This window comes from Carassius auratus, chromosome 7, assembly GCF_003368295.1.
Source record: "Carassius auratus strain Wakin chromosome 7, ASM336829v1, whole genome shotgun sequence".
Classification (NCBI taxonomy): domain Eukaryota; kingdom Metazoa; phylum Chordata; class Actinopteri; order Cypriniformes; family Cyprinidae; genus Carassius; species Carassius auratus.
Genome location: NC_039249.1, coordinates 28,133,077 through 28,149,055, shown reverse-complemented (window position 1 = coordinate 28,149,055; position 15,979 = coordinate 28,133,077). Strand labels below are relative to the sequence as shown.

General features: G+C 39.1%; 1 protein-coding gene across 3 annotated transcripts; it reads right to left on the bottom strand.

The window, feature by feature from the left end:
• Positions 1 to 1,443: 1,443 nt before the first annotated feature.
• Positions 1,444 to 7,071, bottom strand: LOC113106418 (serine/threonine-protein kinase/endoribonuclease IRE1-like). 3 transcript variants are annotated; one of them, XM_026268318.1, is made up of 8 exons: positions 6,980 to 7,071; positions 6,052 to 6,266; positions 5,437 to 5,818; positions 5,192 to 5,355; positions 4,810 to 5,030; positions 4,448 to 4,589; positions 4,208 to 4,311; positions 1,444 to 2,328 (listed from the first exon to the last, which is right to left on the bottom strand). In XM_026268318.1, the coding sequence occupies exons 3-8, from the start codon at positions 5,741 to 5,743 to the stop codon at positions 2,196 to 2,198; spliced, it is 1,071 nt and encodes a 356-aa protein (XP_026124103.1). In that variant the 5' UTR covers positions 5,744 to 5,818; positions 6,052 to 6,266; positions 6,980 to 7,071; the 3' UTR covers positions 1,444 to 2,195. The 3 variants fall into 3 exon arrangements, with proteins under 3 accessions (XP_026124103.1, XP_026124102.1, XP_026124104.1); XM_026268317.1 differs by having other exon boundaries at positions 5,437 to 6,266; XM_026268319.1 differs by lacking the exons at positions 6,052 to 6,266; positions 6,980 to 7,071 and adding an exon at positions 5,907 to 6,044.
• Positions 7,072 to 15,979: the final 8,908 nt, after the last annotated feature.

Sequence of the window (15,979 nt, the reverse complement as noted above, 5' to 3'; positions counted from 1 at the left end):
TCCCTGGTAGGCAGTACATTGAAAAACCCAAATTTAAAAAAAAAAAATTACGTAAAGTCTTTGGTAATAATTCTGAATTAAAATGAATGGTTCAATGGTACAAAAATACATATTTTAATTAAGATATCCTCATCCTCAGGCAAGGTTTGGACTCTCATTCTGACGGCACCCATTCACTGCAGATGATCCATCGCTGAGACACTGATTCAATGCTACATTTCTCCAAATATGATGAAGAAACAAACTCTACTACATCTTCAATGGCCTGAGGATGGGTAAATATTTAACACATTTTATTTTTTGGTTAACTATTCCTTTATTAATTTACTCATCAACACAATGGGTTTAAATGCAATAACAGGAGTCGTGACAGTTCTCCTCGTGGTTCAGAAAGCTAGCATCACAGTCACATGACTGACTGTTTCTGGCTGCTTCTTGACGTTGAGGAATAGCTGACGAGAGATTTTACAAATCGCTGTCAGTCGTCCCATTTATTTTTGGAAGGGAGCTGGCATTTACTACAGACATTGACAAATGTGGCATGAATGCATTTATTCTTAACATATTAATGTCCCATCTGAATATATGAATGAAAAGCAGCATCTCTCTAAAACTATGAAAATAATTAATCAATTAATGCTTTACATTTCTAAAGTGCTTTTGTGGGCACTCAAAGTGCTTTACAGGGGGTAAACCACCACCAGTGTGCAGCATCCACATGGATAATGCAACGGCAGCCATAGTGTGCCAGAACACCCACCACACAGCACACCAGCTTATTGGTGGAGAGGACACAGTGATGAAGCCAATCAGTGAATGGGGATGGCTAAGAGGAAATGATGGTAAGAGGCCAATGGGAAGATTTTTCTCATTTCGAAAGATGACGCTTTTTGTCAGTACAGTGTGCCCATCACTATACTGGGGCATTAGGACCCACACTGACCACAGGGTGAGCACCCCCTGCTGGCCTCACTTTAAACTTTAAATACCTTTGTCACATATTTTACAAACACCAACTGGTCACACTTGTGACTAGTTGTTTATTGTGCTATTAAATGCTATTAATACAAATCAATGCTATTAAAACAGTATTTTTTTAATCACAAAAATACAAAACTTCTTTCTTTAATTTTATTTTTTACATAGCTGATACAAAGTAAATTGTCTCCCTAGTAAATCTGTTCATCAGTTTTTACAAGGTTCATCTGTTTTTCTAACAGTGTGATGAAGTTGATGTTAAATCGAGTCTCCACATCAGGAATATTGGATCCAGTCTTTTTTCCACATCCTATCAGAAAATATCTGTTTTGTCTGGTACAAAAACATGTTTTTTTACTGTTTTGTCTAGTATCAAAAACTGTATTACCCTGTTTTCTGTCAGCTCAAGAGGCAGACGGAGGAAGTCAGAGAACAGCAGAAAGCAGGAGACGAAGAGATGGTGAAATTAACAAATTTATTTAATAATCCTAGTTGTGTCTATTTTAATGCTCATTCATCATGTGAACAGCACAAATCCAACAATTGTTATCATACCACAATGGCAATTTACTGTTTCACAACATTAAAAACATTGAAAAGACATCATCTTCGCTTGAAAAGACAACAGTTAACAACATGATAATGTAATGATGGCCAAATAATAATGTAAAATGAATGTTCAATGAATCAATTAATTGAATGAGTTTAAATGATTATTATAAATGATTAAATGGATTAATTAAATGATAAATGAACATGATCGAATGAATGTTTGAAATAAAATAAAGGAAAAAATAAAACAACACAACACAAATATATGGTTGCTCTCTTGAGCACTAAAATAATACTGCTGCAATTAGTTTTCATGACTTAAAATGCCTTATTTTTTTTTTTTAAATGAAGCGTTCATGCTTGACTTAAAATTATGTTTAGTAAACTTTAATTTAGTCCGATATTTATATGACTAACCGCAGCAGCATTTTTTTCAATGAAGCAACACACAGGTTGCTTAAAAGTTACAGAGAATACTAAAAGATTGGAAAACAAATTTTAAACCTAAACAAACATTTATGCAACTAATTAGAATCCCTGAAACACCAAATTTCACCAAAATCACTTTCTGTTTTGTTGAAGCATTAAATCAAAATCTAAAAATGGTATAAAAGCGTGTCATTATTGGTGACTGCAAATTAAAATTTTTATGTTAGATTTTTTATTTATGATGTCTGCTTCATTTCCTCAATGACAGTTTCTCTGGAGTTCCATCCTCTCTCTCTGGCAAACAAGTACACACTCCAAAAGAGATCAGGGAATACAACCATCAGGTTGATTTTCAGAGCATCAACTTTACTGTGGAGAGAACGACACATAAATAAAAATGTTATGCAAGAAAGTATTTTCCTTAAAATCTCATCTTCCCTTACATTTCTATGACACTTCTTTCCCATTGGCTGTTGATCAAAACTGATGAATTGTTACTTTATTTGTACTTGCAAACACATTACCAGCTCGGATTGTGCATTATCTTTCCATTATTCAACAGTGTCCCAGCGGAGCAGGAAATGGAAGTAGTTAAGGATCTAATCACAGGACTTTATTAATTAAGCCAAACCAACAAGGATAAATCTAGGGAAGAAACTTTTTGGTTACATATGTAACCCTCATTCCCCTATGGAGGGAACAAAAGCGTTATGTCGAACGACATATGGGGTCTCACATGGGAGGCCAATCATCTTTGAGTTTAAGATGAAACACCAATGAAAATTGGCTTGTGGATTTTGCATGCTGAGCCACTCCCCGTGCCAACGGGTATATAAGGTGACAGCATGAATCTACTCATTCAGGTTTTAAGCTGAAAACGTTTCCCAGCAGCCGTGAATAATTCAAGGCTGTGGCATGGGGACATAACATCTCCATCCCCTTCATCAGGGAATGAGGGTTACGTACGTAACCGTGATGTTCCCTATCTGTCTGTAACTGCAAGTTATGTCGCACGACATATGGGGTCCATGGAAAATTTCACAACCTGAACACAGTCATGACCCTGTGGCGCTGCAATTGATGACAAGCCACTGTGTGTCACAAAAGCTACAAAAAAAGCTACACTTGCCTGGGCAAGCATGGCTGTCAACTCTGGGTCCAATTCGGCAGTGGCAACAACACCCGGGGGGCACAACACCGCCGAAACTTCATCCACAGAGGTCAACAGCCCATCACCCAATGCTGCAATCGGCATCTGATCCTCCGGTGGTGCACCGAATGACATGCTGGGACTGCCGTAAGACAGCCCAGCAATATCACCCAGCAGCCACACAGGACAAACACTGCGGAAGGGGTAAGAGGTCCGTGGGGCGTGGCCCGGCAGGGAAGCTCTCACTGTCACCTTCAAATCTCCCAGAGCACTAGCCGGCGGTCCTCTGCTCGTGGCAGAGAAACCGGAACGGGTAGTGTCAGAGGGGTCTGCTCCTTTCCCTTTAAGAAAGGGGAGACATGATCACAGCGTTGCCGTGGTCACACACACAGTGAGTGCACGAACAATCCATGAATATGCCTTCATCGTGCTGAATGCCCAGACACGGAAGACAACACTTGTGTTTGTTGTCAGAGGACAGGAAATGACAGCATCCAGAAGGATCTTTAAAAAGATGCAAATTGTCTGTGATTTGTTCTTTTAGGAAATCTGCTGAAAGGGACACCACTGTTTGTGCCGTACCGCCAACCAGTACAGCTTCCCAACACACAGCAGATGAATGGCTTTGTGGAGTATAACAGCTTTTCATACAACCACTCTGCTCCGAATCAAAAACCTGAATGAGTAGATTCACGATGTAACCTTATATACCTATAGGCACGGGGAGTGACTCAACATGTTAAATCCACTAGCCAATCTTCATTGGCATTTTCTCTTAAACTCAGAGATGATTGGCCTCCCAAGTGAGACCCCATATGTTGTTCGACATAACTCTTAGTGACCGGCAGATATGGAATACACTAGACAGCTTTATAATCCAAAGACATGCTAAAACGATGACAGACAACAACAGACTTAAACGGAGGGCTATAAATGGACAGGAATATTGAACTTAGTGAAAACAAGTGTGAAAATAATAAAAAACCATAGCAACAAATTTATAAGTAAACTCAGGAAATGAAACAATATAACAAAACTATATGAGAGTAGATATATAACATGACAGTCAGTACATTGTCAGTTATTCCTGTAACTCACTTATGCTCGTGTAGGTTGCGTATAAAACGCAGCAGGCCCAGTGTGTTCTCAGGATAGGATCGATGCCTTTCTTTTTCCATTTGCTGGACAAGATCAGATTGGAACTGAGAAAAAAATGATTTTCCACAAAACTAAAATTAAATATGTAAGCGGCAATGTATTAAATTAAAATTAAACTACAATAGCAAGGTCAATTATATATCTTTTTCACAGTAATTTGCTCCTGTCTGTCTGACTTACCTGCAGATTTACTTTAGTTTTCCATTCAGAAAAGCTTTTCCCCTTGATGTTTTTTGCAATGGCATTAAGCAGCTCCTTATTTGCAGTATTGCAGTGTTCAGCCTCTTTCTCGCCTCCCAATATTCTCAGATACCGCACTCTCCTGAGACAATTTCAGAAATATTACACAATCATTTGACAACTATATCACCTACATTACTGTGTCACGTCTTTGTGATAACACCAATATTAAAAGTGCTAGAAAAAAGTGCTATAAATAAATTGTGATTAAAAGCATTGATTCTTTTTAGGCTTAAAATGAACCTATTGATGAGTAAATTAAGTTTTGTATTTAACTTGTCAGTGTCAAGACTACATTATACCTGTCATCAGTCCAGAAGAAGGGGTGTGCAAGGGTTTGCTCCACAGTTGGTCTGTTCTTTGGATCTTCATTGATCATCCACTCAACGAGATCCTTCGCTACATCATCATCCAGAGGATCCAGAGAGTATCTTCCTTCCAGAATGTTGACTTCACAATATGGTTGTTCACCAAATGGATGTTGTCCTCTAGAGAGAATGAAGTAGACTAACATCCCAGCAACCTTAAAACACGTTACAGTGTTACTAGTTTTGCTTTTTCATCTAGTAAAATGTATTATACTGTATTTATGTCAAATTTAGGTAAATATAATATATATTTTGTAATATTATTAATTAATGAATTGTTATAATATTGTTAACTCAAACGGAGTGAAAACCCCACCTGAATGTCGGAGCTCCTCTTGTATCTAGTGTTGAAATTCTCTTGTATGGTCTCCTTTGCCTTCCAGCATCTAGTTCCAGCAATGCTTGTTCGTAAAGTGGTTTCACCCTGTTTAAGTCGACGACTTATGCCAAAATCAGCCAATCTGGCTTTTCCATTTATGTCTGGGAAACAGGGAAAGACCATTTCCTGTCAGAAACTTAGCTTTCATCAATTATATGAATGTAGTTTTGGAACCTTCTTACCAATCAGGACATTCTGGGGTTTGATGTCTCGATGGAGTATATTGGCCTTCCTATTGTGTAAAACCTGTAAGCTGCAGAGAACTTCCTTCACTAGCTTCTTCAGAATCAAAGATCTCTCAGCGCTGTCATCTGGTAAATGATCTCGAATATATTCCTCCAGTGTGTACTCACAAAGCTGAAGAACAAGGTATCCAAAATGTGCATCCTCTGCGAAGTCCACATATCTCACAATAGAGGGATCATCAAGTTCTGGAAGCCGTAGAAATTGCTCCTCATTTTTGAGGACATGGTAGTTAGACTTTTTCATTTGTTTCACAGCCACCTCAGTGCCGTCATCCCTCAAACCAAGAAAAACTTCTGTTCCATCACTTCCATTAGCAATCTGAAATTCAGGATCAATAACAAGAGTAAGACCTGGCAGTCTATTTGTTCTGCTAGCATCAATGTTAGCTAACTTCTCAAGCATGGACCTCCAACGACGGCTGATTTGATGCCACCTTCTTGGGATATTTGGGTTCAAAGTTGGCTTTGTTAACAGCTGCACAGCTGCATTTGTTTCCTCAATGGATGTCACTACAGTGTCTGGATGTGGTTCCTCTTTATCTTGCTGCTCACCTTCTTGTGGTCCCAACTCTTGTTGATTATTTTTCTTCTTCCTTTTCTTCTTGCTGCTTGTTGATAGAGCTGCAGTCTCCTCACATAAACTATCCACTGCACTTGAACCTGCTGGATTTTTCAGGGATTCATCCAGCTTTTGCAGTTTTTTTTTCATGACTTCATCCATCTCTATCTCTGCAGTGTTAAGAATCATCTCTGGGATGGGATACAGTCTGTGGAGAGATGTGAAACACTATTGTCATTTAGGATATTTAATACATTTTATTCATAAATGCTTCTTCAGCTTCAGATTTCTTTTTCCCCAGAACTAGTTTTAGAATATATAAGTTTTATATTATTTCTGTCAAATTTCTATCTACCTCCATGTAATCAACCATATTCTTATTATTGTGTTCACCTACTGTACATAATCAAATAGCAATGAGATTGACATTTAGGTTACAAAATAATGTATAACTGGTTGTTGAAATTAAATCATGTCAAATTCATTTAAAAAGAAGCTTGCCACATTGGTATTCTATGATATACGTTTTGTTTACCAAGGTTTTTAAGTGAATTAAACTGATGCTTCCCATCAGAGTGCTGCACATCAGTATTTTATTCAAACCAGTAAATTGCATTTAAAGGGTTAGGCCATTAAAGTCTGGTTTAAAATTGACAAGTCCATACATATAAGCCACCTGTCTTCCTAATTCACTTTTAGTAAGTTATGCTGGCCATCATTATGTCCATTTTCCAGCAGGCAAGTGGTCAAATCCATATTCTTTTTGTTTCTTAAAAAAAGTCAAGTCAAATTGTTCCTTATGCATTAACACAGAAAATACATAAAGCTGAACAAACAATTAAATCAAGTATGATTAAAAACAAGAAACTTTATTCCAGTAGCCTAACTATAACCATGATCAATAAACATAATAATACTTACGTGCAAAAGTTATTTGTGCAGTTATGGCATTACAACTCCCCACGGTCTTCAGATTTGGGTGAAAAATGAAACTAGTGTACACGCCCTTCCGTGTTCTCACACCTGGTACAACACGTCATTCACTACAGGATCACCTGAGCAAAACAATGCAAATCAGCACAGGTCCATAGCTACGGTATGTGGGGCCCCAGTGCAGGTTGTTGTTGTGGGCCCTGGTTGACTGCATTTTAAGATATGTCTTAAAGTTTCTGCCTTAAGTTTTAAAGCATAATCAAATTGGCTGTACAAGTCATTTAAACTTAAATTATATTACACTGATGTGATTGAGTTTGAATCTCATATAAACTTGTATTAATGCAGTTGAAATTGGTTACATTTACTTGAAAAGAGTTAAAGTAATGGCAGAGGTCTAAAGAGTACCTAAAAGCCATACTTGACATACTTACAGTGATAATGACTCTACTACAAGTTACGAGTCACCTTATATGACTTGAGGAAAAGTATTAGAGTAATTAATTTTAATAGGACTTAATTGTTTTACTAGTACTAAATGTAGGCTCAGAGATTCATTAATCCTCAACTCCTAAAATAAATGCCTGTGAAATAAAAGAAGGGGTTGATTTGGTGAAGGATTTTTTTGAATGAGTCAAACGTTCGTTCATTATCTGGCTCGGCTCGGTGTTCATCTTCAGTTCTCTCTCTTCACAGCAGTTCAGTCAGTGTACTGTTTGAGTAAATGAATTACTCTGGGATATTGGTTTGTTTGAACTCAGAGGGAGTGTCAGCCACATTAAAAAAGTTAACAGCTTAAGTCATTTGTGGATTAATGTGTATTGGAGAAGCGAACAGTTTCAAACGATTCAGTTCAATTTGGTGAACTGGTTGAAGAAAATCCAGTTACATCAAATGATTTGTTCGCGAACCGGATATTCAATTCAATTCAAGTTTATTTGTATAGTGCTTTTTACAATATAAATCGTTACAAAGCAACTTTACAGAAAATTATGTTTCTACAATATTTACCAATAATACCAAATTAACTTTGAATCTGAGTTGTGAATCTGACAAAATGTGAGTTTGCTAAGGCTATGGTAACTTACCTTGGAAAAAAGGTGGGTCAAGGTTGTGTAAGACCTGTAACGACAAAGGTTGCTGCTGTTGTTGAGTTTCCTGCTCCCATTACCAAGCGTCAATTACGCCGGTTTCTTGGAATGGCTTTTTACTACGATGGATCTTGCAAAAACTTTGCAACAGTGGTGTCTCCCTTGACTGACCTACTTAGCTCTGCGAATAAGTTTGTTTGGAGTCCTCAATGTGCAAAAGCTTTTCTTGCTGCCAAATATCTTCTTTGTATTGCTCCCGTTCTCTCTGCCCCTAATTTGTCTCTTCCATTTAAGCTACAAGTGAATGCAAGTGCTGTTGGAGCAGGTGCTGTCCTGCTGCAGGATGGTGTGGGACAGTGTTGGGAAAGTTCACTTTCTACATGAACTAACTCAAAGTTAAATTCACAAATTTTAAAATGAACTAGTTCAGTTCATAGTTCAAACTACAAAATTTTGAACTAAGTTCATCTTCATATCCAATTTTGAATCCTTATCCAACCAGGGTTTACATTAGCATTGAGGGGACAGCATTTCCCCATTGTTGCTTTAATGCTTTGTCTCCCATTCTCACAGACCTTGTCATAAACATCATAAAATTATTTTAAATGATCATACGCCTTCTTGCTACATGCTGCTGTCACCTCCATGCTGTTTTTTTTTCTTTTTTGATGACGCGTCACGCATGCGGCGGACGGGGGTGCGACAATGGTGTTGCCAGATTGGGTTTTTTTACGCTACATATTAAGACCTGGTTTACAGTGTGTTTTAGCCGGGTTTTCGCCTGGAAGGCTCTATAGAAATCTCGCACCATATTGAACGAAGTTAACCTGAGAGAGCGTGCCGTTCACAGACACCAGAATGAACGAGTTGACAGTAACGTTCATCAGGCATTAATACAGCACGTTCAGTTCACGTTCGCCTAAAATAAGAACGAGTTCATGAACTATCCTTCAATGAACGCGTTCAGGCAGAACACTGGTACGGGAGTAGAACATCCAGTTTGTTACTTCTCTAAGAAGTTCTCTAAGTGTCAACGAAACTACAGTACCATCGAGAAGGAAGCTCTTGCCCTGGTGATGGCACTTAAACATTTTGAAGTTTACGTTGGTGGTAGTAGTATGCCTCTTGTTGTCTATACTGACCACAACCCTCTAGTATTTCTCTCCCGCATGTGCAATCTTAATCAGCGTTTGATGCGCTGGTCACTTTGTCTGCAGGAATATAACTTGGACATCAAGCACAAGAAAGGTTTTGAGAAATGTGGTGGCGGATGCACTCTCAAGGGCCTGTGATGGTGACTGAGATAACCTTATGCAACTGTACACTAAAAAAAGTCTGTGTTTACCATCCTTAGGGTTGTAAATTTGTTGGTGGGGGTGTTACGTCCTTGGGCGTAATTTAAGGTGTTATTTGTGCAGTATTTAGTTATTGCCACTATGTTGATTACAGTTTGTCTTGGCAGTGTTTTGTCTCTCTATTCTCTCTACGCCATCCAAAAGCTAAATGAAGATCAGCTGGTTCTGGTTGTCATCAATCACCTGGTTGCTCTGATTGGCTGCTGGAGGGAAAACTTGTGGATAAAAGCTGAAGACTCCATCTGAAGTGTGCACTTCTTGGCCTTTGCTGCTTCTGGAGACTTTTGACCTGCCCCAGACCATAGCATGTGTGCGCTAGCAGTCTGTTTACATTGTTGTTGGTGTATACCAAGGTGAATGCATATCTTGACTCTAGGGGTCAAACAACTAAAAATCAAGTCAGGAATCTTGGTGTAATTCTGGAGACAGACCTTAGTTTCAGTAGTCATGTCAAAGCAGTAACTAAATCAGCATACTATCATTTAAAAAACAGAGTAAGAATTAGATGTTTTGTTTCCAGTCAAGACTTGGAGAAACTTGTTCATGCCTTTATCACCAGCAGGGTGGACTATTGTAACGGGCTCCACACCGGCCTTCCCAAAAAGACCATTAGACAGCTGCAGCTCATCCAGAACGCTGCTGCCAGGATTTTGACTAGAACCAGAAAATCTGAGCATATCACACCAGTCCTCAGGTCCTTACACTGGCTTTTCAGTTACATTTAGGATTGATTTTAAAGTACTTTTACTCGTATATAACTCACTAAAAGACCTAGGACCGAAATATATTGCAGATATGTTCACTGAATATAAACCTAACAGAGCACTCAGATTACTAGGATCGAGTCAGTTAGAAATACCAAGGGTTCACACAAAACAAGGGGAGTCCTCCTTTAGTTACTATGCTGCCCACAGTTGGAATCAGCTTCCAGAAGAGATCAGATGTGCTAAAACACTAGTCACATTTAAATCTAGACTCAAAACGCATCTGTTTGGCTGTGTATTTATTGAATGAGCACTGAGCAATGTCCGAACTGATTGCACTATATTTTCACTGTTTTATTTTATTTTATTTTTTTAATTTAAAATCATTTTCTAAATGTTTTTAAATGTTTTAATCATTTTAAAAGTTTTAAAATTGCTTGTTTTATTTTTTATTATTATTTTTCTTCATGATTATTTTACTTTCTTTTATGTAAAGCACTTTGAATTACCATTGTGTACGAAATGTGCTACATAAATAAACTTGCCTTGACTTGCCTTGCCTTATACAGTTTGAAACTTTGGAGAGTTGTGGTTTATTTGTTTTTGTACAAGTAAGCTCCCAAGGTTACACCTTAAAGTGAAAGTTTAATTAATTTTGGAGTTTTAGGAAGGAGGACGCCATTTCTTTTATTAGGGGCCAAGCCCGAAGGGCTGTAGCCCCTATTGTTTCTGTAGGATTTTTTCTTTTTCTTCTATGGCAGCCCTATGAAGGGAACATGGGAAATGATAAAATTTGGCACACTTATATAGATGGCCATGATTAGTAATCTGACCAACTTTGGGGTCTCTAGGACCAACTCCATATCGCCACCACCAGTCTAAAATTTCAACATTCAAATGTTAATAACTCTTGAACCACTAATTCTATGAAAAATAATTAGTACATCTGATTACTCTCTTCATAGAGATTTTAATACATACATTACATTAAGGCCACGGAGAACCCAAGGAAAGTGGATATTGGAAGTGTGGAGGAAGTTAAGTGATCAACCTTTTGTATGTTGTGTTTGCATCTTATTGTGGATTGAGTTGAAGGAGCGATCCTATGTTTGGAAGGCCCCTGAGTGAAGGAGATCATTGAATTCGTATTGGGAGAGGACAACACTGTGCACTGGTGGGTGAAGACTTTATGAACATTCCTTGTATATTGTGGAGAGTGGATGATGGATGTGGAGGGAGACTAACTGCCTTTAAGAAAGGGTTCCGACTGCATATTTCTCCGTAGCAGTGGGTAATCCCCCCCCCCCCTCTTGTGTTGATCTAATAATCCTCAGTGCTTGTGTGTTTACTCAGTGTTGATAGTAGTGCCTCGTGTTGGAGATCGCTGGGAAAGATGGAGAGACTCCGGTGTACAATATATACGCCTGCTGTGGTCTGCCCCCTGCCTTCGTCCATCTGACATGCCAGGACTCTGAGCCCGAAACGGGAATACACTACGGATCTTTCACTGAGTGTGTGGACTGCGGTGAGTGCTGCTATATTGAAGTGTACTCCCGAGAATTGTAGTGCCTGTGTGGTGTTTGTCCGTGGCTGTGTCCCTGGTTGTAGGAAGAGGCCTGACGGAGAGGAGCAGTGTATTGGTGGCAACCACAGTCTTTACCTTAAGTAAGCTGGAGCTTGGACGTGTTGGAGGCGCCTCTGGAGGAGCAACCACCGGCCTTGTGCATGTCGTCTGTGCTGTCTCTCCGAGGGAAGCGAAGGACAACAGCCGATCCTCCCCTGTGTGCCCCCTTGCCAAGCTGGGCGGGAAGCCCAGTATTGTTTGCAGTCTCACCTGTAAGGCCCACCCGTGTCTGCTTGGAATACCGACCTCTGAATATCTTCAGTGGTGAGTAGCCAGTTAACAGCCCAGCCCTGTGAATACCTACCTGTGTTCTGAACCCTGTAGTTACCTGAACACTAGAGCCCCGGTGAGCTAATAGCCCAGCTTGTGCTCATCCACCGGCGTATGGAACTTTGTACGTACTTGAGGGCAAGGACCCCAGTAAGCCAACAGCCCAGCCTTGGGTCTTGAAGTACGCCCCCCCCCCCCCGCAAAGTCCCTGCACGTAAACCGCCTAGCTCTTGTTTTAAACTTACCTGGAGTGGAGTCGGCTGGAAATTAAGGGCTGAAGTGGAGTGTTGTCGAGGAAGGGCTGAAGAGGAGTGTTATCGAGGACTGGAATCCGTATCGGTGGACAAAAATAGTTCGAGTCATTAGTAGTTCCAAAGTTTCCCCTCCCCTTTCCCCAAACTCTTAAATAAAATTGTTAAATTTTAATCTTGGTAGTCTGTCTGTTCATTGGGGTGTTGTGGGACCTCCTCGAGGTGGAAGTTAGAGGGAGGAGCGAGACCCGTTAAACTGGTGGTCCGCTCTGACCTGCAACATGAGGCTTTGAAGTTAACAGTGGACAACCTGAAATTGGTTCAGCGGCTGTATCTCTGCCAAACTTTGATCAATCGAAACCAAACTTGGTATACTTAATCTACACCATGATCTGAGGGTCCATGCCAAAGTTGGGAACAGTGCCACCTATGGGTGTTTAGATACCGAAAAATTTTTTGCTTATACAGTAAACCATTTATACATTTTTGTTAGTGTTATATCATTTTATTCCGTGGTTTATGCCGAATCGGTCTCATTTTGTTTTCCAACATGGCGTCTGTCCGCCATATTTAATTTTTTCGCTACTCCCTGAAATTGTTAAATTATCAGATGATTTTCAGACCAACTGGACAGAAATGACTGAACAGATTTGATATTCACTCCCGTTCCCGATATCTACAGCTCCGAAGTTGACCGTGCTAGATGATTTATGCTAGTTAGCTTAGCATGCTAATTATCTAACATGCTAAAATTGTTTCTATTCCTTCAAATGGGTCTCTTGAGCTATCTGATTAACTTTAAGCTATGTTAGCATTTTTTAGCTTAGCATGCTAATTTGGCTAAAATGTGGGGTGGATGAAGTTGCTTCTAATCATGCCATTGGATGTCCTACAGGTCAACAAATAAAGGTATGATGCTGTGAAGTTAACACAGTTGAATGGAAGTTGTTTGACATGCTGTATCTCCACCATACTTTGATTGATTGTCACTAAACTTATGGTCACGGTACACTTCATTAACACTGAGAAACTGAGAAAATATGCCAAAATTGTGAACCGTGCCACCTATAGGTTGTGATATACAGAAAAAAAAATCACATTTCTGCTTTTAGCTTTTGAACAATTAGTTGGAAAATCATGATCTTCATGATCAAGATCATGGTGTCTTTCTGTTCCCCGGGTCATGCCGAATCCGTGGATGCAAATTGTGTCAGGATTGACTAAACTAACTGTCTGACATTAAGAATTTTGTTAAGCTATATCTTTTCAACACATGGAAAGATTTTTACAATAATCGGTAGGTATAATCAACACCATGTCCCGGATATACCTCAGAAGTCTGAACTACAATTAACTTAACTTTCCATATTACGCTGCTTAAAAAGCAACTTTCTTTAGTGACCTCATTCTCACTCGTTAACCTTCTGCATCTTGCTGGATGTGTAGAGACTCAGTGGTGCACTCTATTAAGCCACTGGTTCTGAGCTTCTGAGCTCATGGGTTCGATTCCAGGGTGGTTAATGTTGTTTCTGTGTTCATGGGTTCAAATCAAGGTCAGTTAATGTTGCATCTGTTCAAGACATTGGATTTTCTGCATTTGTTCGCATTGAATCAAAAATGTTTTTGGTCTTTCTCATCTAAAGTTCTGTTCAATTTCAAACTTCTCTTCTTCTGAGCGAATCTGTTCTCCTGATGTACGTTCCGTTTCGGCCATTTTGCTTCGTCCCGCTCATTGCTCTGGCTACAGCCCTTCAGGGCTTGGCCCCGGTATCGCTGCTTGCAGCTATATTCTAGACTGACAAGTCTGTGCGGTTTCTGTGACATGCTGGGACAGGAGAGAATGCCTCCAGGTGGTCGGTAGAAAAGTTGTCTTCCTTGTTCAAAAATGTCCTTGTTTCTGCTATCCCTGATCCTAGACAAGGGAGGCACGTAACAGATAGAAGACTAAAATTATTTTACATTGATTGATGTATTCATTCTCATTTCAATATCATTTGCTGTGTTATAGTTTTGTAAATAAAACCAACATTTAAATGTTCAAAATTGTTCTATGAACCAGTAAAAAGAAACACTGTTTGAAGTTGAGATGGAATACTGTATGTTTTGAAAGATGCTGTTAACAGAATCAACTTTAATTCAATAGCGTGCATCCTGATTTGCATAAGATCGTAAAAATGTCTGTAAATATTGTTCTTTGAACCAGTAACAAGACACACCCCTTGAAGTTTAGATATCAAACTTTGTGCATTCTAAATTTATTTAAACTTCTGAATGTCAAACCTGGTCAAGACAAGTGCAATATGTTCCTCTAGGGTATGGTCAACTGCACAATCTTTGTAATGCTTTGCAAGCTTTTTCTCAATTGTTCCATTTCAATAGTTATTCAATAGTTCTATAGTTCTGTGAATAAACCCAACGTCTAAATGTTCTTTCATGAACCAGTAATAAGACACACCCCCTTTTTATATACATTTTACAAGTGAACATTTAAATGGAATAATTGTGCTTTTTACTCTTGGTTTTGCATTTTGCAGACAGTCCCTGTGCCGCACTTTCAATTTATAAGGTCTACATCAAATGTTGAACCAATTTTATATCGGTACCTTAAGTGTGGAATGTAGGACACTTTATGCACTCAACTGTTGCAGCCTTAATTACGTAGTGAAGGAGGAGGGGCTATCAGACTCTGATTATGAATGACCCTTATATAATTCATACACTACATGGTTGAGTACATGAGTGCATAGTGTAACTGTTTATCATTTGGGTCGCAGCTTAAATCTCTCACTGTACTATTCTAAGTCTCTACACTGTGTTATTCTTGTTATGGTGGTGCTTATGAAACATTGCTTGCACATTACATCTTCACTTCATTACAGCACCCTCACTAATTTAAGAAGCACCGTTATTTCGGACGTGCCTGTATCTGACCTCATTTCATCAGATATAAGCTATTTGTCAAATATTATCATCAACTAGCCCCTTATATAATATTCTGGCCATCACTGTGTCAATTTTTCAAGAGTGAGTGATCAGACTTGCGTTATGTGAATGTACCGTTAACTCGACTCCTATAAATTAAATAATACATATATAAATTAAAAATACAAACTGGGGGGATCAAGTATTATTAAAAAGCAAGTAGCCTATAACAAAAACATAGAAAATTAATGATAATTACGCACAACTGTTTCTTACCCTTTGCGGTCTATGGCTTCGCAGTGAACAGACATAAATAGGGCTTGGGCGTCGTGACGTCATTACTTGGCGTGGCCGCCACGTTGACAGCCTCCTTTACTGCCACTTGGACTACTGCGCAGTGTTTAGACATACTCCCTCTCATCCGTGTGTCTTAATTTGATCCATTAAAAAGCTATTTTAACCATTTTCAACCGTTGCTGTATTGTGGGGTGCAATAGCGCAACATATAATAGCCATGGGGAAAATAAAATGAGAGTGGTTTACTTTACACTGCTTTCCTGCTTGGAGGCGCGACTACGGAGACCATAACATCTGAATATTAATTTATATAGCTTAAGTCAACATTGAAAATAAGGGAAATTTCTCGAGTTAATCATCCAAAATACGGGAAATGTCAACATTCATCTTTTTGTTGCTATCCCTCTGCTTACAGCAAAAATTCGTACTAAACTGCTGCATTAACTAACGTTAGGCGATTTGTGAAGCTAGGTC